The sequence below is a fragment of the Uloborus diversus genome, chromosome 5 (genome assembly GCF_026930045.1).
Source record: "Uloborus diversus isolate 005 chromosome 5, Udiv.v.3.1, whole genome shotgun sequence".
Lineage (NCBI taxonomy): Eukaryota > Metazoa > Arthropoda > Arachnida > Araneae > Uloboridae > Uloborus > Uloborus diversus.
Genome location: NC_072735.1, coordinates 109264487 through 109289435, shown reverse-complemented (window position 1 = coordinate 109289435; position 24949 = coordinate 109264487). Strand labels below are relative to the sequence as shown.

At 32.1% G+C, this 24949-nt stretch overlaps 1 protein-coding gene across 1 annotated transcript in view; it reads left to right on the top strand.

The window, feature by feature from the left end:
* LOC129223072 (uncharacterized) overlaps nt 1-24949 on the top strand; it is a 64669-nt gene that overhangs the window by 38558 nt on the left and 1162 nt on the right. Inside the window, exons 15-27 of the mRNA XM_054857638.1 lie at nt 3311-3390; nt 7368-7464; nt 8985-9037; nt 9435-9531; nt 12515-12631; nt 15121-15209; nt 15801-15946; nt 16602-16717; nt 16875-17028; nt 19083-19246; nt 20265-20353; nt 21016-21159; nt 21720-21882. Of these exons, the coding sequence (XP_054713613.1) occupies nt 3311-3390; nt 7368-7464; nt 8985-9037; nt 9435-9531; nt 12515-12631; nt 15121-15209; nt 15801-15946; nt 16602-16717; nt 16875-17028; nt 19083-19246; nt 20265-20353; nt 21016-21159; nt 21720-21882 (1509 nt within the window). The remainder of the gene's footprint in view (nt 1-3310; nt 3391-7367; nt 7465-8984; nt 9038-9434; nt 9532-12514; nt 12632-15120; nt 15210-15800; nt 15947-16601; nt 16718-16874; nt 17029-19082; nt 19247-20264; nt 20354-21015; nt 21160-21719; nt 21883-24949) is intronic.

Here is a 24949-nt window from a genome sequence, read left to right as displayed (position 1 = left end):
CAAAAGTGGGGATGGAGCTTAAATGTATCGAAAAAAGGTGTGACATCATTTATGGACAGCCTCTAACTGAAAACTATCTCCTGAAGCTGGGAGAAGATTTATTTATGCTCTCGACTGAGAAAACACTGGAAATATCTAAAAGTATTTTTTTTTCCTTTATTCAAAAAAAAAGTCACCAAATGTCAATCATCTTGGCGACATTTAACGAAAACAAGAAGTGGAAATTTTTGGAAAAAAAAAGGAACGGGGAGGATACTTTGCCAATGTATGGGGCAAAGTCAAAAATGAATCATTTTTCAAATGAAATATTTTCTATTTGGTTACAAAATATACTTTTCATCATATGAGGTAGAGAAAAGCAAAGGGGCAAAACGAAAAATTTGGAGATAACCAGCACAAATGGTAGGTAAAACTCTCCTCTGTCTTGGGGCAAGAGATAGTACCAGTAGCCCTATTCTGCCGTGCTAAGCACAGATGTGGTATCTGCAGTGGAGCTCAAAATGAGAAATTGATGATTAAAATTTTACAACTCGTTTCTTTAATTTATGACTTAATTAAATGCTCAACTTGCGGTAGTTGTTTCGTAAATAACTTATCTAAAAACCGCAAGAGAGTATTTTTGTAAAAATCTTAATTTAAAATTAATAAATGTAGTTACGACAAATTTTCTTTTCAAAACCTTTTCATATACTAAGCTATTTTCACCGTAAGTGACAATTACTATGCATTTTTAGGGGTATCTGCACAGATAGGACAAAAATAGCTTAGTAAAACGTGCTCAATGTATCATTAAATAATACTGAAAACATCTGCTTTCTTTAGACTTAGCTGTTTCGCTTTATTTTGTTAATACAAATCTAACAGAATCTACCTTCTAAAAAGATACCATTTTCAAAACTCCAGACAGTTAAAACTGTAATCCATAACAATTTTCGTTTTTTTATATTCAAAGAATGTTCTTTTTTATAATGTTTTATTTTCTAGATTCATTTTTACCGCGCATGAAGATAATTTTGACAGCAGACGATACTTAATAAAAATATTACTCGCCGTAGAATGAAATGCGTTTTTTTTTTGTATGAAAGAATTAGATATGAATATTTTACATGCATTTCATTTTTAGAATTTGTATTTTAAATAAACATTTAAATCGAAAAAGCTTGAATATTTACTTTAACAATTATGCAAAGTTGTATTAGTTTTTATTATCAACCTGTATCAACTATTCAACGGTAAACTAATTTTAATATTCTGTGTTACAATAAACTGCTACATTATTAAATATGCTGCTTTACTAAGGTATAAAAGTCGTATGTACAAATTACTAAGGAAAAAAGTGGTAACTGCGCAGATACCACTTTAAAGGCTTAGTATTTGTCACTTACGTTCAAATTGCCTTTGCAAACTCCGCAAACTGTGCAGTTACGACTTTTTTCTTAAAGCTTTTTTTAATATTTCGCTTTCACAAATCGCCAAAAAAACTTGACATTTAGGTAAATTAAATCATTAACGACCACCTGGTGACAATAACTCAATTTTGATATAATGTGCAGATTCCACATCTGTGCTTAGCACTGCAGTATTAGGTTCTGTGATACAGCATGATTTAGAAAAATTTGCAAGGAAAGCCTACCCAGGACGTAATCTTTAAACGCGTTTTACTCAAAACTTGAAAATGCCCACTTACATCCCTTTGCTTCTCACTTCCGCATATGAATGAATAAGTTAACGAACAAATGATTGAGTGAATAAATAAGGGAACAACAAATGAATAAATAAGTAAACTAATTAATTAATATATGAGAAAAAATGAGAGAATAAAATAGCGAATGCACAACACAAAACAAGAAAATTAATGAATAAATATGGGAATTAATAACTGAAGGACTGTAAATGAGTTAATGAATGAATGAATGAATGAATACTTAGGTGACTCAATAAATGAATGAATGCATAAACATATCGCTTCACATCGCGTGCACCTGCTCAATCGTATTAAACATTCAAAATCAAAACATACCCGGCATTAATTAAATAAGCACTGCACTGGACACAGTAGATTCTAATTGATGTTTAAAATGTTAATTTCAAAAACTTTTATTTTTTTGTGATAACAAAAATTACTTTTGAATAAACAACAAAATTTTACAATATGTGTATCAAATTTTGGACTTTTATTATTGTTTACCTTGATCTTTAAAGCCGTTTATTTTATGACAGGAATCAACTAGATGTGCAAGAACATAGTTAAATATTGCTGGATAGGTGGCGCTGCAAACAGGAAATAATCTACCATTGCACTTTGCTCCACATTCAAGTACACGTCATATCAAAATTGTTAGTTCTTCTCCTCTTTTTGGACTTATACAAACGAAAAAGATCCACGCCAATAATTTAAAAAAAATAAATAAATAAATAAAAAAAAACAATTTCAACAAAACTAAATTTTCTAGGTTTTACCTTCAAAATAAATTTTGTGAGGTAATTATTTTGCAAATTAGCTTGTTTGAAAAAAAAAGCTGATTGTTTAAAAACATTTAGCATTGGTACGCAATTTTGTGTTTCTAAATCATTAAATACAGGAAGCTAGAAAAGTTGCTGAAAATGTATCTACATATTTATTTAACTTTCTTTTTTTTTTCTGATTTATCCGTGTGAGTGCAATTCAAGACAACAAAATAGAAATCAATTTTCTTTTCTCTAATTTTAATAAATTGGAAAATTGGATTGAAAACTTCTGACACGATTAAAAATAGTTGGAGTTATCATCAGAATAACTGTAGCATGAAATTGATACAATCAAATCAAAACTATTGAGAATTGACATAATGTTATTTATGCTCCCTGATCACATAAAAATGTTTTTATAATGTTGTATTTTTTAATCATTTTTAACAGTTAAGTGTGGTCTTACTTTCAGTTTTTTGGAAGACAAGACTCGAGAAGATGAAAGCTTATATATATATATATATCCATCAGACATGCAAGCATATTTGTTCTAAAAATAAAAATTTTAAATGAATAATTTATCTTAACCCAAAAGATAAAAATATTCAAATGGATTTTTACAATGCAAAACAGCATCACAGATAGCCACAACAGAAAAAGATAGACTTTGTCCTTGGGATAATATTGTGAAAGAGATAATGAAGATAATGCAGACAGAGACATGCTCAAAATAATGGGCAATGTCAAAGATTACACAACGTTCTGAAAAGCGGAAACTTTTCTTATTTAAACTTCAAGCCTTTTATCCGGCAAAGTATAGTGGAAACAACTCTTGATTAGAGCATTAGTTTGAACGTTCGAAATGGAAATAATGGATTACATAAATGCATTTAATGCTCTCGCGATTGTTATAGGAACTTTAATAGTTGCCTACTTTTACAAGTAAGACGTTTTCTTTATTTCTTTTCATTATTTAATCTTAATATTGTTAATAGCTGCAAAAGAAATGTGAATATTAGCATTGCAGTACTGTAAGTTTCAATGTTCAATTGAGCTGTTTTTGAAATTTTAAAAGGTTTTTTTCTGAAAAAACATGCTTAAAAACATGGGATTTAACCATTTTTTAAACAATTTGACAAAGTTTAATATTTTTAAACTATTGTTTTGATCGGTGCGCAGATTGAAATTCATTTTTTCGCTTCTGCACATGGCATCACAAGTGATGAAATGCCATTCACTGATGCCATTAGCACACAGCACAAAATATCATGTCCTGGCAACGCGGTGGACAGCAAAGGGTAAACATTTAGAGTGCCAATGGAGTAGCGTGCCAAAGTACATGACTTGTGACGTCATAATGACCACGCTTTATTTCCAAAATCGGACATTCAAAAAAATAAATAAATAAAATAAAATAAATAAAAAATAACTGTTGGAAAAATAAAAGTTTTTTTGTGACTCTTTTTTTTTTCTTTTTGTTTTGTCAATTTCAGTGACTAAAAGTAGTACTTTTGACTAAAGGAAACAGCTCTATTGTAAACAGATATCAGAATCGTAACCAGACTTTTGTTTCAGAGAGGGTTTTACCAAACATATTTCTCGTGAAATCTGAGTGATAAATTAAATTTGATTTCATTTATATATTCTATTGATTTTTGTTACAATAAGTTATTCAAATCAGATGAAGATGACGTATCTATTTAATGATGAAAAATAAAGTTACGTACGCTACATAACTGTCTTTTGTACTCTGCATTTTTAGAAGAATTTCTTTCTCAAAAGAAACAAAGCATGTACTTATACACGTGAATCGGAAGTAATACTTTGAAAGTCATATTTTTTGACAGTAATTAAAATATGCAAAATATGAATAGTTCTCTTTTAAATTCAAAGAATTTCGATATTTTTGATAGCATCAGGTTTTTAAAATCCGAAAGAAAACGCTGTATTGTTTCGTAAGATATGGTATTCGCAATAACGGCAAAGAATAAAATAAATACTGCGGATATAGCACTGAATTTGTACTGTTTTTCAATAATAAAAATTTCACTTTTCAAATGAAATTGAAAAAAATAAATAAATAAATAAATACAATTAATAATGCTTTCAGCAAAAAAAAAAAAAAAGATAAAAAGCATATTTTGAAATTAATTTGAAAGATTTTGGAATGGTTTTGAACGTTAGAAACCTTCCCCTTGAATGCGGCCCTGACAGATTTTGATTACTATATGTATAAATATGGAAGTTTTGCAAATAATTTGATTTTTCACAAAATTATTTTTCCTCAAAAGGTTTCTCTAAACTGCAAAAAAAAAAAAAAAAAAAAAAAAAAAAAGGTTCCTGTGAAAATTTCTGGATAGACCCCTGCTATTACCATAATAAGTATGGATTGTGGGGTAAAACTTATTAATTAGTTTAATGGGAAGTACAATGTAAAAGACAGAAATTTTAAGCAGTAAGTTGGGGAATGTAGATAAATGGAATAGAGCTGGGCAAAGTGAAATAGTATATAAAGCATTTTCATTTTTGCAGCGCCACCTATCTTTCAATATTTTAGCTACAGGGTTTGTCCGGAAAGTAATGAGCCTCATTTTTAAAAAAATACTTTTAATGATCAGATTCTTACAAATACTTAAAAATCTTCAAAGTACGACCCTTCTGCGTCGATACACTTTTGCCAGCGCGATTTCCATGAATTGAAGGCTCCCTGGAAGTCCTCGACCGATAAGCTCTTTAGAAGTGACGTCGTAGTAGACTGGATGGTTTCCACGGTGTCCCAATGTTTCCCCTTCAACTCTCGTTTCAGTTTGGGAAACAAAAAAAAAGACATGACTCATCTCCAGTGATGACGTTGTCCAAAAAATTAGGGTTGTCCCTACACATTTTTTCATCTCCTTGGAGACTTCCAAGCGATGCGTTTTTTGAGCATCGGTCAAAACTTTGGGCACAAGTTTTGCGCAAATCTTTCGCATGCCCAATTCTTCCGACACAATCTCATGGACAATTGTTTTCGGCAAGTTCAACGAGTCTGACAACAAACGAACACTCATTCGGCGGTCTGAGTTCAACAATTCGCGCACACAACTCACATTGTTGTCCGTTTTCGAGGTTGAAGGGCGTCCAGACCGGGCCTCGTCGGTGACATCCTCACGACCCTCTTTGAAAGCTTTGTGCCACTTTTTTGCCTGCGAATAGGACATGCAAGCCTCCCCGTAACCCTCCTGAAGCATATCGAAGGTTTCCTTGGCAGTTTTGTTCACTTTGACACAAAATTTTATCGCGTAGCGTTGTTCAATCGTTCTTTCCATTTTTAGTATGACAAGGGCGCGAAACAGAGGTCTCCTTAAAATGACGTCCTCACCGTTTCAGAGCTCGGAGGCGACTGAGGCATGGCTCGCTGGAAAGCTTAGGGTTCCCCCCACCACTTCCAAGCGGTGTACGGTCGCGTCACAATAAAATAAGGCTCATTACTTTCCGGACAAACCCTGTATGTTCTTAAACGTATAGTTGATTCCAGTCAAAAAATAAAGAAATAAATGGATAAATAAATAAACTGCTCTAAAGATCAAGGTGTATAGGGATACAAGTAGTTGTGTTCAGATTCGACACGACTGCCTTTGTGTTCATTTGTTTCGTTTTAATTTGAGTGTTTCACCATTATGTGCTTTGTGTGATTCTGAACAATTCTTGCTCATCTGGACATATGCTCAACACTTGAGAATTGGAAGTATAATACTGTAAAGAAGAGCTTGTTACCTAATAACCTGATTGTCTTAGTCCAGGCATTTGATAAATAAATATAATGCAAGTCATTTTCAAAGTTTGATACACGTGTTGTTATATTTTGAGATTTATCAGAAATAATTACTGTGATAATTATTAAAGTTATGAATTTTTGTAATCATCATTTTAAATATTAACTGAGCCCTACTGATCTCCAGTGCAGAACTTATTTAGCTGACACAAGACATTTTTTGATTTTGAATGTTCAATACAATGTTTCAAGTGCAATCGGGGCAAAGATAAACCGTTTATTTTGTTTACTTCTTTGTTTACTTTTTTGGTTACTAAAATTCATTTATTAAATCACTTACGCATTCACTCATTTACAGCACTTCATTTAATGACTCACTTATTAATTAATTCATTCAATTATTTTCTTATTCATTCACTGTTTTACTCCCTCATTTTGAGTTTCAAATGCATTAAATATCTAAGTTATTTATTTAATCATTTATTGTTACGTTTTTTATTGATTTATTCATTTTTTTATTTATTAACTCATTTGATAAAAAATATGTTCAATATTTCATGAGAAAAATAATTTATTCTTCACTTTGTCTCATGTATGAAGCGCAGTGAAAATTTTACAATTTTTTTTCCCGAAGGTACAAATTTACTGTCACAAATTAAAAATCGTTTTTCAATGCAAGTTTTAAGATAAATGCATTGTCTTTTCTTTATATACTGCAATGTTCAAAACAAATTTCCTCAACTATTTTCAACTTGTCCAGCATTCCTTACGAACACAGCGTAAATCACTCCCCTGATGAAGTCAATTACTTTAAAACGTTGTGGTCTGACTATTAATGTTATTTTTTTGAGTTTACCCGAGAAAAAAAAAAACCTTGATGCATTATTTGATGTACAGTTATGTAGTGTAAACGCCTAGAAGGAGACTCAAATTTGCCTTTGGAAGAAAGGCAGTACGCAAGTTTTTTTTTTTGCAAACCTACATTATTTAATTTGCAGAAAAATCCACAGTCAATTTAACTGCATTAATGTATAGATTTTAGAAACGTCTCGGCAGCATTATTTTCAAATTTTGTTGCATGAAAAAGTCTATATAATTTATTAGCAAGAACTATTCTAAGTTTTATCTGAATATTTGTGTTTGTTAATTGAAAAATATGTTTTAGAGTATTTACCAAAAAGCCAAGTTATTGGAAAGAAAAAGGAATACCTGAAGTTGAACCCGCGCCTTTCTTTGGAACAGTTTTAAAAAACACTAAGAAGGTTAGTTGAATTTTTAAAAATATAGTTTGTGTATAATTTTTGCTTTTAAAAGTATTAATTAGAATTTCTCTATAAAACACTAACTGAAATTGTGCCATCAATTTTCATTGCAATTTGTACTGAAATGTTTAATATGTTTACTAATGACAAAAGTGTTTGTCTTTCTGATACAAGCTCAAGAAATTTGTAGTAAATATGCAAAATATAATCATCCCTTTAAAATCATTAAAAAAATACTAATACTTTTGAAGCTTTAAATTGAGAGAGGTCACAATTTATATGTGCCATACAGGACCTTAACCAGAGACTTTCGGGAAGGGTTTTACCAACACATTTCTCATCATATCTATATGATCTAGAAAATTCGATTTTATTCGTATATTATATTGGTTTTTGTTGCAATAGGTAATTTAAATGAGGGGGTTCCACTTTAATGACACTAATACAAGGACGGATCCAGAAAATATTCAAGGAGGGGGCGGCTGACTTCAGATACTTACTCTTTTATAAATTCCCAAGCTTCTGTCCCCAAAAAGCACGAAAGGTAATTTAAAATTATTATAAAAACTTATTTATTATTATTATTATTATTTAATTATTACTTTTTTTTTTGAACTTCCCTTTCTAAAAAATTCCGGAGGAGTGTACTGAACCCTATCCCTCACCTTAAAAAATCATCAAGAGGGTCCTATGATTGTTTTTTTTTTTTTTCTGTGGTTTTTTTTTTTTTTTTTTTGTCTTCAATTTAAAAAACTTTCCTCGTAAAATATCATCTAAAAGATCGAATAAAACCGAGTTTTTGGAACTTCGAAAAACTTCTTGTACAAAATAATTCCAATCCCTACCACTTAAAGTGTTAAGAGATGTACTACAATTGCGCTTCTACGACTACAACTTCAAAGGAGAGCCCTCGTTTTTGTTATTTTATTGAAGATCGTCGAAAATTACGTTTTTGGGACTTTAGTATCGGAAATATGCCGAGGGAAAGTTCTAGCATCTCAGCTCAAGGAGGGGGAGAATTGGCCCCCTCGTGATGCGTGTACTCATGTACGCGCATTCGAAGTTGTACTTCTTACATTCATATTTTTCACACTTAAAAAATTTGTAAAATATGGAGTTTGGCACTTTTGAATTAAAAATTTTTTGATGTTTTTGTTAGCGTTAGGCATTCAAAATCTGAATGGTATAGTACTGAGTTTGTTCAAATCGTCAATAATAATAATTTCATTAAAAAAAAAGGAAAAAAGAATGAAACAGTAATAATAAGTTTTAAAGCAAAAAAAAAAAAAAAAAGGAAAGGCACATTTTGAAATCGTTTTAAAAAATTTCGAATTGAGTTTGAACCCCACTACCCAAGGAAAAAGAATGTATTTATTCCTATGAAAATGGTGTAAAATCAAATCTTTGAGTTTGTTCTACGTTATGCTGTAGTGAAATTTCGCATTAGAATTCTTTCATTTTTAAAATACTTATTGAATTATTTATTTTTATTTTTTCATAACGTTTTAATTTCTTTTCAGCCACTCTTTGAAGTAGATTTTGAAAGATATAAGACTTTAGGATCAATACACGGGTGAGTCAATATGTATGCCTACGCTTCTTGAAAGAAAATTCCATTACAGTAAAAACATTAAAAGCAAAAATTACATTAACTGTTTTCTGCATCATGTTTTCATGAACCAAGTTCTTTAGCACAAATTCAACTTGAGCAGGGAGAAACTTTGGCTTTGGGTTGGAAAGCAGTATGAAACCAACATTCTTACCAAAAATGAACATGATTTATTCTACGACTAATTTTGACAATCTATAATTAACGTTTTCCATAGCCCAAACTTACGCCCTTACGTTGAGTAAACTTTTTATAGCCAAGAATTTCCCTATTTTTCCAGGTATCAACATTAAAAAAATAAGTGGCTTGAATAAATTAATTACACTTGAAATGCGTTGATTCACACTCAATCTATTTTCAGTTATTATGAAGGAACCACTCCATGTTTATCAGTTGGTAATCCGAAAGTCCTAAGAAATATGTTGGTGAAAGATTTCCATATATTCCCAGGCAGAAGAGTAAGTATATCAGTAATTTACATTGTGTGCTTCGTATATGATTTTCTTGTTATTTGCTTCTGTCTCAGTTAAATCGCTATTAACTTTGTTTAGAGCCCAGCTGATTGTCAAAAGTCCCAGCATTTCTTACTTGTTTTATTCCATTGTTTAATATTTTCTTACCATTCCTCGTACGTAGAGATTGCAATACCGGACCAAAAATTCAAAACCGGTATTAGGTATTTTTTGATACCGGAATAACCGTATTAATACCGGTATTAGAAATTTCTCAAAAAATAGTTGAAAACATATTGCTTCGTTGCCACATTTCAAAATTTTGTGCGAAAATTGTATGGAAACGTATACTGGACAAATATAAAATGAAGGAACAAATGTCATAATTAAAAATCAATAATAGTAAGAAACATAATGCATCTATTGCATTGTCTCTAGGCCTGAAACTCATTTTAGTGCACCATTTTCCTGCAGTTGAAAATACTTTTTTTGAATTCACGTAGGTGGGTGGTAGGTGGTACGTTGGTACTGTTAACAATGCGCGATACACGTCCTCTAATTGCCTCCGAGAAGTCTTCCATCTTCAAATAATTAAATCTCTTGCGTGTTACTTTCGGATAAATCCTTTTGTGTGTATGTGTGTGTGTCCTATTTTAAAAAATATTATTATTCAATATATAGCTAGTTGTACTTCCTCTTACTTTTCTTATATTAACGTCATCTTCAACGATTTTCTCTTGATCAGTATAGGGTTATGCTTGCTTTTTATTAGGATTTTGTTTCGAAATTTACGATGAACTTAACTAGATTCGATCTTAAAAGTTTCTTTCATTCTTTTTTTTTTCTTTCAAAATTCTTTACGATTATCCTTATGTTAGTATCGGAAAATATGTTCCAGTTGATCATGTCTTTCCACTATACAAATTTTCAAGGCACTATATAATTTCTGAATATTATCTTGCCAAATATAAATCAAAATAGCGAGGCAGGACAAGAAACTAATACCGGTGACTGCAAATTACCATTTGTTATACATACTAACAAAAAAAAGTTTTCGTCAAAATTCAATACATTTGATACAAATATTTAATATACCTATATCATAAAATGTTATCCTATTGATGGTTGGAATAAATTATTCATAACACAAATACATTCGAATTTACACTTGAAACTAACTTTCATAAAAGGGAAAGGGAGCGATCAAGGAAATGGAAGAAATAAAAACATGGTGCATATATGTACACGAAAAAGTCATTCATCTCACCCTCTAGTAATGAAAATACCATTTTGAAATCTTTCCACTACTTTTATCCAATGATATTCGTTTAGTTCGTGCTTTTGAAGCCAAATTTTTGCATCAATAGATTGATTTTGGTTCTGCATCATGGAAAAAGAAATGTAGGGTAGACCGGGGCACGCTTACGCAGTGCCCTTTTCTCAAAACGAATTATAACTAGCGAGCCAAAAGTCATAACAGATTGATGCTGCTCCCTAGCAAATATTCTCACAAGTTTTAGAGCTCCAGTCGAGCTTCGGTTTAGCATGCGGAAAGGAAAATCTGTTTTTTACCAAGCTGAGTAAATTTTGTGTTGAACGTTTTGAAGCTTATTGCGAACAAATAATACTTCGTTAAGAAAGAACAAATGCATAAAAATTTGCAGAATTTTATCCCCTCTCTCTCTTTTACTTGGAGACAGGGTAAGTTTACGCATTGACGTCGGAGCCCCTTTACGCACGTTCTTATAAGCGGAGTGGAATCTGATCAAAAGAAAACGTCATCTATGGAAATTTTTAGATGCATGATACTCGTATTCTAAGTAGGTAGTTTAAACAATCTGTACAAGAAAAAGTCTTTGACAGAAATAGTTAGTTGTTAGATTGGTTTCTTTGTTTTGTTTAACTACTTATTGCAATTATTAACTATATGATGCTCCTGAATGCACAAAAAAAAACACTTAAGGTCCAAAAATGATGTCACGCTTTGAGGGGGAGGAGGGTTCGTAAAATTGTGACAGTTTGTGACAAGGAGGAGGGAGGGGTAACGAAAAGCGTGACATCAAACATTTTTCACAAGAATATGTTTGTAAAGAATAGCGTGACATGTGACGGGGGGTTGGAGAGGAGGTGGTATGGTGAAGTGTGACACTTGTCACAAAGGAGGGAGGGGGTCAAATGCTGAACAAAAGTATGACATCTTTGATGGACACTCTCTAATGACGTATTTTGTTACGCTGATTCAAAAAAAAAAACCTGTAATCAAATTGGCATTACAACATATTTAAAGATTTTTTTTGCATAAAATCCAACTCTTAAAACAGATTAGGAAAAACTTGTTTCATTGTAATTTTAGAATTTCTCTTAAAAAAATTAATAACTTGGATTTATTTTAATACAGAGTTTTGCTCTTTCTTCTAAAATGATAGCTCAAACGAGACCAGTTTTTTGTTGCACCCATTCCTCTTTTTTCGGGGGGTGGAGGGGTAAGGGGGGAGAGATTTGAATTGAAGTATATAGGCAAGTGGTGCATTTTTTATACTTTTTTTTTGACGATAAATTGAATAAACTACAAACAAATACAGGAAAGGAAAGAGGAGGTGTTGCCTTTGGATTGCCTTTTGTAATGATCCTTGTTCTTTCTGAACAATCACTTGGGGAAATTCTACTGATTACTTCTTGAAAAAAAAAAAAGTTGTTGTTTTTTTCAAGAAATATTTTTTAAATTATCTAACGAGCGGGTGTAAAGATGGTGTAATGGCTAAACGCGAAAAAAATATACAGAACTCTCTACTAAATCCATTGGGACTTTTCTGAAGTAACTTCTTGTGAGGGGTAACCTTATAAGCGGATGATCTTATGGCGAGGCTCAAAACTTCTGTATATTTCTTGCAACACATGTGACAGGCAATTTAGTAACAATTTTTTAGTTGTTATGTGCTTAAAAGCAATTATCTATTCTCGATTCCAATTTTTATCCGTCGTTTTCTAGGGTTTTAGTACTGGAGATCCCATCTTTGAAAACATGATGCAAGTGTTAAACGGAGAAGATTGGAAGCGAGTTCGTACTATAGTATCTCCGACATTTTCTACTGGAAAAATCAAAAGAGTATGTATCATATCAATTTTGTAGTAATATATTATATTACTCAAAACTATGCGAAATTTAACAGTTTTAGAATCATGCGGCATATGCCCCATTAACTCAAAATTAATTTTATAAATTATTGAATACAAACATAAATTATATTTTTTCCAAGCTATTGAGCATCAGAATCCTTATATTAGCAAAAAGTAAATAAATAACTAAATTATTGTTTAAAAATATAGTGTGGATTTTTTTTTTTTTTAAAGCATTGTAAATGAAATACATTTGAATTCAATTTGTTATGCTTCTAGTTTATTCAAGATTACATTTTAATTGAAGATTGAAATTGAAGCCCAAGTGCAAATGCGCAGCCCTCCCATAAATACCACCAAGACCCCCCAAGAGTGAGACCCCCGAAAAAGAAAACCCTTTAAAACACTACCCTACCAGGCCAAGAAATTGGAAGAAAAAAAAAAAAAACTAGCACCAAGACTTATTAACGTTGCATATATACACTTCTGGCCTCACTGGAGGCGCCCTACAGATTTTGTTGCAGAGAGACCCAAAATTTATAGATCCGGGTCTGCGCCCCCCCCCTTAAAAATTTCAATGGCGCAGTCTGCGACATAACCTCTTTCCTCTGGGTGGGCACTTAGGTTATTGATGATCTTCACTGTAAAAAAATTCCGAAACGTTACTGGGTATTTCCGTGTAACATTTCGGGATTTCAATGGTTTTTACGCACTTCCTGGAAAAACCAAGTATCCTTGTCAAAAAGTTTCCTGAATTGCTACAAGTCGCACGAAATCAAACTTCAAACTGTTGCAAAAAATATGTTTAGCTCCCAGTTTAAAGATTAACTGAGCGTATTTATAAAGTGTATCCGGTATAGCTCGAATGCGGCCCGTCCGGACTGATAAATCGTCCAAAGGGCGCAAATAAGTCTATGGACTACGTAGCTTAGCAAGATTTGCAGGGTAAAATTCTTGGTACTTACTTGCAATTCTTTCTTAGCTTTGGCCTTGTTTGCAATACTGCTTTTAGAGCTTTCCTCGGAACGCAGTGAGGTTCCAAACTATTATAGTATACCCACCTAAGCTTAGGCTAAGATTCCAGAGACACGACTGGCTGTAAACGGGAAGATTTCTGAATAGTTCAGGAAGGTTACTGAATTTTAGCGGAAAATGTTCCTGGTTTTTGTAAGATATGTTACTGGAAGAAATTGGGCACATCAGCTGCCCATTATTTTCCAGGAACGTTTCTGAATCGTTTTTACAGTGTTAGATCATCTCAATGGTCTAAGGGTGGGCTCTCCTGGAGAGAAACATTGTAGCCATATTCATTGCGAATTTTTCGCATTTTACAAATAAGAACTCATTTTCGTTAGTGAGAATCAAAACTCTGCTTTTAATGCATTGTAACCATTCGATTTCATTTTTAACTTTCGAAAACAAGATGTCGTTTTAATACGTCTCATGAAAACTAATACAAGAACCGAAAAGTTCGGTATATAATACACTGGAGGTCGCAATAAGGACTAAGGCTCTAATGACTGGCATCAATAATACAAGTTGGGCTTGTAGACTGTGTTCCACTCAGGATATTTCTGGTTAAGAAAGATCTTAAGCAGACAGCGGCTTATATGCCTGGAAAAAACTCGTAAACACTGATTTTTACTGTATGATATGCAGACTGCAGAGTAAAGTGAAAAATCATATCTGTACGTGTATTCATTTCTGGTATCTTTGTTTATTACAATTTTAATCATTAAGGGGTACCTCAAAAATGATGAAACGATCAAAAAAAATTTTATTGCTTATTTCAAAACTAAAAACTATTCTGAATACAGTGGAAAAGTTTCATTGCTTTAGTTCAAATATTTAAAAAGTTATGAGCGGTTTTAGGCCATGCTCGCTATGTGTTCTTATGCAAAAGAAAAACTTTAAATGGCTTTTTCTCGATGATGGTTTTTTTTTTTTTTTTTGTGTTTTCATGTCATTAGAATCCCTAAGGATTTTTTTCTATTAAAGATACAGCTTTAAAGTAATACTTTTTGCAATTGGGATAACATATTTGACGAAACTGTGCATTGGATAAGCATTTTATAAATTACTAAAATTTTTAGAGCATGTTAAACCTTTAAAAATCAAATTTTTTAAAAAAAAACTTTGATTTCTTACATAATTAATCACAGAAATTTTTTAAATAAACTTATAACCAAATGAATGCACAGATTTTTAGAGATGATTATAGTGATCATTTAGCAAAAAACTTTTTTTTTAATTAGTGCAAAAATAAAAAAGCCTTAGGTATTTTAAAAAATTGAAATTTTTCTCAATTTTTTGAATTTAAAAAAAAATAGGCAATATTTTTATATTTTGAAAATAAATAATTGATTACAAAATAAGTACGCATGTTATGGTTTCAAAAAAATATTAAATTTACTTAAATTTTAAAAAAATGTTTTGAAAGGTACTGTGACCCCTTAATATGGATAAAAAATATTTCAGATGATGAGTATTTTCGAAGAATGTGCACAAACCATTGTGAAAAATTTTACGACGGCTGCCCAGAAAGGAGAATCTGTCGATGTTAAAAGGTACATGAATTTGAACATAAAATTCTATTTGACAACTAAATATTATTTAAGTTCTTTACTCTTTACACTAAATGATTCGGTACAATTCGATTATGTGCCTCAAGGGCTATTTTTCACCATCGTGAACGCTGGTGAAGGAATTCAATATGATAAACTAGAAACCATGTTATAAATTTACTATAAAACATAATAATCAAAATTTAAAATTTAATGCTACATTATTATAGCAAGAAAAGATGAAGAAATCAATAGCGTTACATATCTAAAAAATCTGATCTTCAACCACATTACTTTCCTGTACGTCTATTCTTTGTTGTGTATCTTTCGTATTAACTACTTCAAGTTCACTATTTCATACTGAGTTGCATATCAAAAATAACTTTTTGAAAATTACAATCTGTAGGAAACGGTATTAATTTAGTGAAGTTAGAAGTGACGAGATAATAGTTCAAATTAATATCATCAATAATAATAATAATAGTGTAGCAGGAGCCTTAAAACAATTATAAGAAACTGTTACAGCTTATGTTCAGTAACAATAGTAGCAGCAGTAAAATCAAATAACAAACACTAAATTTTGTTTCGTTTCAGACTTTATGGAGCTTTCACCATGGATGTAATAGCTAGCTCGGCTTTTTCTACAAAAATAGATTCTCACAACGACCCAAAGAATGAATTCGTAAACATGGCTCGGAGTGTGTTTTCGAAAGGCATTAACTGGAGATTTGTTATGTATTGTAAGTAAATCATGTTTATTTTTTTTTTTCAGTATTCGGGTGTAGTTTATATTAGATCGGGATTAGATGATAATCTCAGTTTGTAAATTGTATTAACAATGCGCAAATACGGAAACTAGCCTACAACAACTCTCTAACCATTCACCCTGAATGATACATATTTGTCAATCCAATGTATCCCGAGCACATACGTTAAAGTATACATAAATAGTAAATATTTATGGTATGACAGGTTTTCATTTATTTTTTCTTCATTAATATAATTTTTCTTATGCAGCACCATTCTGTCAAGTTAAATTGAAATTTCGTAAATCATAAAATTCCTCGGCTTTCTAGGACGAATAATGAGTAATAAAAAATGATTAACAGCAAAAAAAGTTGTTAAAAGCTTGCAGTACGCATATAAAATTCTAATAAATTTATGAAACTCTAATCAAACACTTTTTATTAGCATGATGTTAAAATGCTAAAGTTCCTCCCAATGAAGAATTTAGCAGCAATAGCTTAATTTCATTACAAAGCAATTTTGTCTCACTAAACTTAGCCTATCTTACCTTCTTAGTCTACTTGATGAGAGTTCTGTAATTTGTATCAATCTGTTACGTTGCATGAATAGTAATAGCAATGATTTGAATGCATATATTTTTTTTTTCAGTGTTGTTTCCACGGCTGATGAAGCTCTTCAAAGTTAAAGTGTTTCCACAAAAAGGCTTGAACTTTTTCCGGGATGTGACACTACAGCTCATCGAAGAAAGGAAAAAGTCCGGAAAAGTAAGACCATTCAAGAAATATGAACTATTTTTAACCCACTTATCAAGTTTGAAATTATCAATTGAAGGGATTTTTAAAGCAAGGACTTTCAATAATGTTTTTACTGAGCCATTCTAAACTGTGAGTAAATTATAGGTATTTTTTTTTTTACTTTCAGACGAGAAACGACTTTTTGCAGCTGTTGTTGGATGCATCCAAAGAAGCTGAGGATAATACATCAGAAACTGTAGAAAAAGGAAACGACATCCTCAGTAATTACGAAACTGAGAATATGAATGGTGACCTTTTCAAGAATTCATATTCAAAAAAGTGTAAGGATAAATTTTCTTCGAAATACTTGCTTATCATTTTTTTCTCTTTTCTTTCTGAAGGCAAGTAAAAGGCAGTATATCTTTAAGTTCATAAAATTTAACCCTTAAATACATCATATTGTTAATTTAAAAGCAATATTTTCGGTTCATTGCACTCTTATGACTCTCTGCTGGTAACTGTCTGACCACGGATTGTATGGAAAGACAAACATCCGTTTTACAGCCGGAAATGGACAAATCTATTATTTTTTAGCGATGTCAGCTTTTGCAGAAGCAGTCTCATTCAAATAAGCGGAACATGCGCATCAAATTTTTACCTTTCCCCCTTATTCACATGTCTTTTCTGGACGTTTGAAAATTCCATGCAATCCGTGGTTCGACAGTAGTAATTATTGAAATTTAAATCCAGGTATATCCTATTTCCTCCAAAATACCCTTTGCTGTGATATGAAGATGCATTGCTTTGCAAACCAATAACTGCGAGACAGAACTTTGACTTTTTATTTGATTAAAAACTTCTAAAACAAAATTACAAAAATATGAACATTATGCTCCCACTAATAATTTGTTCCATTTTGTAAAACGAGCTGTATTTATGTCAAAAAAAAAAAAAAAAAAAAAAAAAGATTCATGCCTCCCAAAGCTTGAGTCTCTCCCCCCTCCCCTCCCCCCAATCTTATGTTTTGATGTTTTGAAGAGAGATCTTAGGTTTTGGGCCTTGTTGAAGAAAAAGATGCAAGTATTCTAAATTTTAGGATGATACAACATAATATTTCCACTGAATGGTATAATTTTTTTAACTAACCAATCTAGACTGGAGGTTTCTTTTATGCACGTGCTGTAAGTATTGCGTTGGGAAGGGGGAGGGAGAATCTCAGCTCTAGCCCTGGAACTACTCCTTTTGACGTTAATCTTATCAGCATAATTGCATGACGACATTTTTAAAACCTTTTCTTCCCTTTCCAGCAACGATTTCTACTCCATTTTTTAAGAAATTGTTCCAAAAAGAAATAATTATTGAGAGATCAATTTTAGTTTTATACATTTTAACGTTGTCATTTTTGAGATTGGTAATCAACCCACTACAATAGTAACAATTACAAAAGAAAAAAAAAAAAGTGAAAAAATTGTATAAGCTCGGGTTTTCTTGCCAAGATCTTGGAAATTTTATGAGCCCAAACTAATCTTTTGGCAACCCTGAACCACGCAGGGCATCAAGTTTAACAACACTTGCATATGAAACAGAAACTGAGAGTTTTTACCAGCATAACACTATAAAATCTTCAAACCACTCAGTGATAAAATAAATGATAAAATCAGTGTTAGCAACTCCACCCTATCTTATCGGTAAATAACCTGCTTAGAAGCAAAAATCGTTTCTACTTTTCTTTTTGCTTTAAATCTCACAATTCATTCATGATTACAGCTATCCCCCAACACTGAAAAGTATACAGCTGAGATTGCAAAAGCAAATAACAGCCGCAGAAAGACGGTTTTGGACTTGGACCACAATTGTCTTGACACACTCTTATTGTGTAAATTCTTCAAGTGTTTAAGTAAAAAAACTCTTCAAGTGAAAAAACTCTATTTGTTTTTTCAATTGTAACTTTACATTATGCTGGACCTCCATTATATTCATGTTAAATTTTGACACAATGCTTGATAAATTAAATTGCATCTCCATGTTCTTGACTCCTAAATTGTTTTATTTCCTTTACGCGACTGGTTTTCCCGTTTCTTCGACTGGATTTAAGAGTTTTGGGTTCTGTCATTGCGTACATTAGCACTTTCTTTGAAAATATCTGAGATTTCCAAACTATTTCTTAAATTTTAAAATTGATACATAACGCAAAAATTACGCAATACACTATGTTTAAATGCAAATCCTTCTCCTGGAATTAAAATTTACAAGATGCAGGTATTTTTACAAAACCTGCCATTTGCTCAAAACTATGATAGGATGACTTAAACCACTCTTATTGAAATTATGTTTAAAATAAATACATAAATCCATCAGTTGCTTCTTGCCATTGTATTTGATATTTGTATTTCAGCTTTGTCTCCAATTGAAGTTGTGGCTCAATGTTGCATCTTTTTCCTCGCCGGATACGATACAACAGCATCGGCTTTGTCTTTTGCGAGCTATATGCTTGCTTTAAATGAAGACGTGCAAGAGAAATTAATAGGCGAGCTTGAGGACACTATTAAAGCACATAACGTAAGTGAAACTTTTCTTCGTATTCTTAAAATCAAAATACTATTGATATCAAAAAGCACTATTGAAATCAAAATACTATTAGCCAAACTTTGCCTGACAAAAAAACACACACACAAATAAAAGGGCATACTCTAGCAATAACTCCTAAGTATATAGCATCCACCAGACCCCCACCCTTGAAAATCAATGCGATCATGTTTGCGTGGAAAATTGGCTATGTATTGGCAAAATCCAATTAATCAGTCCAGCTGTGTGAAAGGATGTTCTTAGTTCATTTGACATTAAAAGTCTTCTGAAACTATTGAGTTACTTTTAAGAGCATATTACGGTTGGTGTTCCGTTTAAAAACTCCGAAAAGACCGGAAAGAAAAAAAAATCGTCTTATGTAGAGCGGAATGAAAGACAAGAAAACTTTTCATACATTTAAAAGTATTGGCATGGTTTTTAGGAAGTATACAATATCTCTTCTCATCATTAACCAGATTTTTCCGCATCTTCATGCGTGATGCCTTTTGGGATGAAGCTCACATCGTGCAGATTGAAACTTTTTTCCACTTGAGGCAGAAAGAAACAAAGGGATGTAAGTAGCAAAGTTAAAAATTAAGAGATAATCAGTATAAATGGTAGCTGAACCTCTCTTCTGTCTTTGGGCAAGATATAGTACTAGTAGCCCTGGTAGATGCTGCTGTACAGCATGATTTAGAAAAAAACTTAATGAAAGCCTACCGAGGAAAGCTACCTATCTTTAAATGCGTTTTACTCAAAACTTTTGTCAAATTTAGAGATTACGCAATTTCTCTGAAATTATTAGAAGTCATCACTCCAATGATTTTAACTACTTTTCGATGAAAGAAGATTAATAAACGATGGAAACATATCTTAAACAAACTGCAAGAATCATAGGATATTCAAACGCACGTATTTCCCAAGGAAGAGAATAAAATACTAAATTTGTATCCGACTTTGTAAGATAGCATTTATGATTCGACTATTATTTGTTTTCCGTTTTTTTTTGCAGGGGGAATTAACATACGAAGCAGTTCAGAGCATGAAATATTTGGATAACGTGATATCTGAAACTTTAAGAATGTGTCCTCCGGCTATCAGGTAAATTGCAAGAAATTTTTCCTGAAAATGAAATTTCTTTAATAAACCTAAAATTCTGCCTTTGTCAGCTAACGTTAAGTGCATTCCGAAGCAGAAATTCTTCAAACAGTTTCCACAAGGAAGTATTTGAAAAACATAATTTTATTTAAAAAAATAGTTATGTTATTACTAATTCTGTAGTCATTGTTTAATCTTTAGTTCAATTTTAAACAAATAATAAAAATAGAGAAAATTATTATTTTGTACAGTTCTTCTCACTTCCAAAAAAAAAAAAAAAAAAAGAAAGAAAGAAAGAAAAAGAAAGAATCAACTGCTTGTACCATCAGAAAAATGCTCTTTAACGCTTTCTGACCTGGTTCTTTTTTTTTTTTTTTTGAAAGTTAAAAAAAAAAATGTTTTCTTCAACTTATATTGTCTTCGGTTTTATATTTTTAATTTTATTTTAAGCACGGCATACATCTTATTATTCTCTAAATTTTTCTATTATACATTTATATTTTTAAATGGAGTACCAAGCAACAAGTTATACTTGTAGAAAATTTCATGTATTACTTTTTATGACAATTTTATATTAACTTCAGATTATTATTCTTTCGAATTGCATAAATTTTCTAATTTGATTTTCTAAAAATGTATTTCATTTATTTTCTCATTATTTATAGGTTGGAAAGAAAAGCCAATGAAGATTACTTTATTGAAGAGGCTAACCTCAAAGTTCCCAAGGACATGATCATAAGCATACCAGTTTATTCTCTGCACAGAGACAGCAAATACTATCCTGATCCAGAAAAATTTGATCCAGACAGGTAACTCTCATTATTATAGAAACATTGAAAACTTTTTGAAACAAAATTTCATTGTCTGTTTTATTAAAGAACAATGCCTACCAAGATAGGGCACTTTTAATCCAAAGTGATGCTTTATGAGCAACCTCTCTTTGTGTCTAAAGCCTTAGATCCTAGTTTACGTAGCGGGTCGTCCGCCATTTTGGGGCTTAATGCCGTTTTCTGCCTAAGTCTGCTATAATGAAGTAGCGTGTTTTGCTTCTTGGTTGAGGTGCTTCTTGCATTGTGGATTAACATAGCGTTAATAAGAAACCACAATCAAGAAGCAAAACACAGTACTTCACCAGAGCAGACATAGGAAGAAAGCATCGTTTAACCCCAAGATGGGACGTGTCGCTACTTATTCTACAATTCAGGGTTTGATTTGTGTCTATAGGACTCTACAATTACATAAATATCCATACATAACAACATTTTAAACCAAAATAACACATAATGTTCAGCTTACGCGAGTTTTCGAGAATTTTCTAAATTTTGAAAATAACGTAACGTTAATCACAACTTTTCTATTCCTATATCAGATTCAATGCCGAGTCGAAAGCTCTTCGAGAACAATACACATTCTTGCCATTCGGCGCAGGGCCCAGAAACTGCATAGCCATGCGATTCGCTCTGATGGAGATCAAAGTTTGCCTGGCCTATGTCCTCAGAACTTTTAGATTCAAGAAAAGTCCTCAAACAAAGGTAAGTCAATTAAATCTTTACAATATCAACTCAAAAACACATGGAAGGAACTTTTTGTTAGTTTAGGCGCTGGTGAGCACTAGATGATTATGAGCAGTGGCCGTGACTCGGGGGGGGGGGGGGGCGGTCCCCCTTTTACGGTTCATTTATTTATTTCATTTTCCAATAGGGAAGTTTTCGATTTTTCAATTTTATTTTTATATGATAGAGTAACATGTGTGAACATCATAGGTGAAAAAATTTTTGCGATACGATAAGCAGTTTTTTTTAAATTAATTTTTAAAGTTCAAGCGCTTGTGACGTCAAATGGCATAGGAAGTGACGTCATGCCCTCTTCCGATAGGGGAGAAGCCGAAGATCACGCATTCGACTTCGAAGACGAAACGTAAAAGGCTTATCTCCTCGCGTTTCTGGAACATTAAACCTCTCATCCTCTCGGAAATATTCGAATATCATCATTGATGTTACATGAGGAAGATTATTTAGATTGTGCAGCATTAACGAATCCGGTCTCCATAGTGTGTTCAAAAGGATTATTGAATTTCTAAAAAATAAAAACATCAGCGCGCTCAAAATGTTCCTAGCGAAAACAAGGGATCTTCGGCGGAAGGCTGCCCATTCGCGCCCTGTGACGTAGGCTCGTGACGTTTCAGAAGCGCGCACTTTTGCGCGTGGATTTTTAAAAATTCATTAAAAATCAACCACGGTGTTTTAAAATTCGGCGATGGTGAATTTTTTAGTTTTGAGGGTCAATTAACAATATCCAATAGCCAAAATAAAATTTTCTGATCATATTTACTTGTTTTACTTTGTATATCTGTTTACAAAACATTATTTTGCATAAGCAGTAACTTTTAGTTAATATTATGTATTCATTGTTTAGATATTAATAAATCAGTTGTTTTATTTAAACAAGCCATACTTGCTTAATGAAATTATCACCAAGTGTTTGTGACATCTCAAAATACTTTGGGGGTAATTAATGTAAGTCTAACTCATGCCCAAGTGTTTCTTCGGGGAGAGTTATTATGTACATAATTCATCAAAATCTGAAGAAAAACGTGTGTTAAGCTGTTAGATTTACATCATTTAACACTCATACGCTCTCAAAATCAGCCTTACCAAAATTTTCTACTTTTTTCTCCTTTCATTTTTTTACTGCCGCTAAAGTCTTTCAGCTGTCTTTTTTTTTCTTTCTCTCCCCTCCCCCCCCCCCTCTTTTTCAATCCCAATCGCCACCTCTGGTTATGAGATTTAGTCTCAGAAGTCTGTCTCCAAGTTGGCTATAAAGAAAAGTAATAATCATCGTGAGCAAAGCATAATCAAAGTACAGCAAATAGATATTATAATTAAAGGTTAGTGAAGCTTTTCCACAAATGTATGGTCAAATTACTGTACCCAGCAATATTATTACAGAGAACATACGAAAGGGATTGAAACTGCCAACAGCAATTGGAATTGCAGGCACATGTTTCGGGGGTACAAACAAACATTTTTTCCATACAAAAAAATAGTATATGGATGAAAGCTCATTTGGTAAAACCTTCTTTCGGATATATTTTCATCCATGTGCTCACTTTTTGCACTGAAAAAGGGATTTCTAATTTCCTTGAAAAACACACCAGTTATTCTTATTGCTATTTTCTTGTAATTTTAATGCTTTTTTTTGGGGGGGGGGGGGTGTATGTAACTTATTGCACAAAGGTTGCCATTCCATTGGTATCATCATTGAAGTTTTCTGGTGATTTTTAACTTGCACCTTATTACTGACATATTTGTATCATGTTGTTTTAATTCTGATTAGGCAGCAGTTTTGGGAAAATAATTATTAGAGGATGTCGCAAGCTGATGACACCTTATCAGTTCCAAAAATTCTCATTTCTAAAACCAAGCAAGGAGTACTTTTGAATGACAGATGAGAAACAACTTACGACTACCTTAAAACAGATGAATTAATCTAATAAGGAAGAATCAAGTAGTAGAACGGGGGAGGAGTAGGGGAATGTGGGGTAAAGTGAAATTTTGAAATATTTACTCTGCGTTTAGTGCCACTTACATAGTAATATTTTAACTATGTAGTAACAGGTGTAGTCTATTTCAGTCAAGAAAAAATTACCTCTGAAAATCAAAACATCTTTAAATATAAAAGAAAGTCGTGTTAGTTACACTATTTATACCTCAAGAATGGCTGAACCAATTTGACTGAAAATTGGTGGGAAGGTAGCTTAGAACCAGGAGACGGACATAGGATACTTTTTATCATGTTCAATCACGTTCCCGAAACATTTGTAATTGCAAATTATATGTTTAATTAATTTTTTTGTTCTATGAATTCCTAATAGATGGTGGGGTAAGTTTAGTTCTATGAATTACCAATAGATGACGGGGTAAGTTAACTCGAGAGGGCGCTGGCTGACAGTGTCGATAATTACGGTATTGTGGGACTGTTGTGGTCAGCGAACTGATTTTTGAATGCCTTTTTTTTCGATATTGAGGTACATAATTTGATTTTGTAGGATTTTTCTATAGGGCTTTGTTTTCCTTATTCCTACAACATTTGTTTTTGTTCTTATAGTTGAAGATAGTTACTTATCTAAGTAAATAATTTCATTTGTTGTATTATTCAATTGTGATTGTTCTTTATAACGTTTTCATTACAGTATTATTTATTTGGCAAAACATTTTAAATTGCAGAAAAAAAACCCACTTCACTCGCTAAAGGGCAGGATTACGGTAGCGTGGTTGCTTGGCGCGTTAAGCGATGAACTATACAGTTGAAGGATTATTTTGAGTTTTAAAGCTAAGGTTAATCTTTTCATGTGGCGAATTGTTTTAAATTCCAAAGAGACTCTAATAGGTTTTTGAAAATGTGTGTATGCATTTTAGTTGAAGAAAAATGATCATTTCTCACCAGAAGGGATGGATTTTTTACTCAACGGACATTCTTTAAATTTTTAGCATGGACATCGCCATACAGGTGCTGCTAACATGATAATACAAACAATTTTCAAAAATTTATACTCAAGTTGTAATATTTTTTTGTAAATAAAAAATTATTTTTATATTA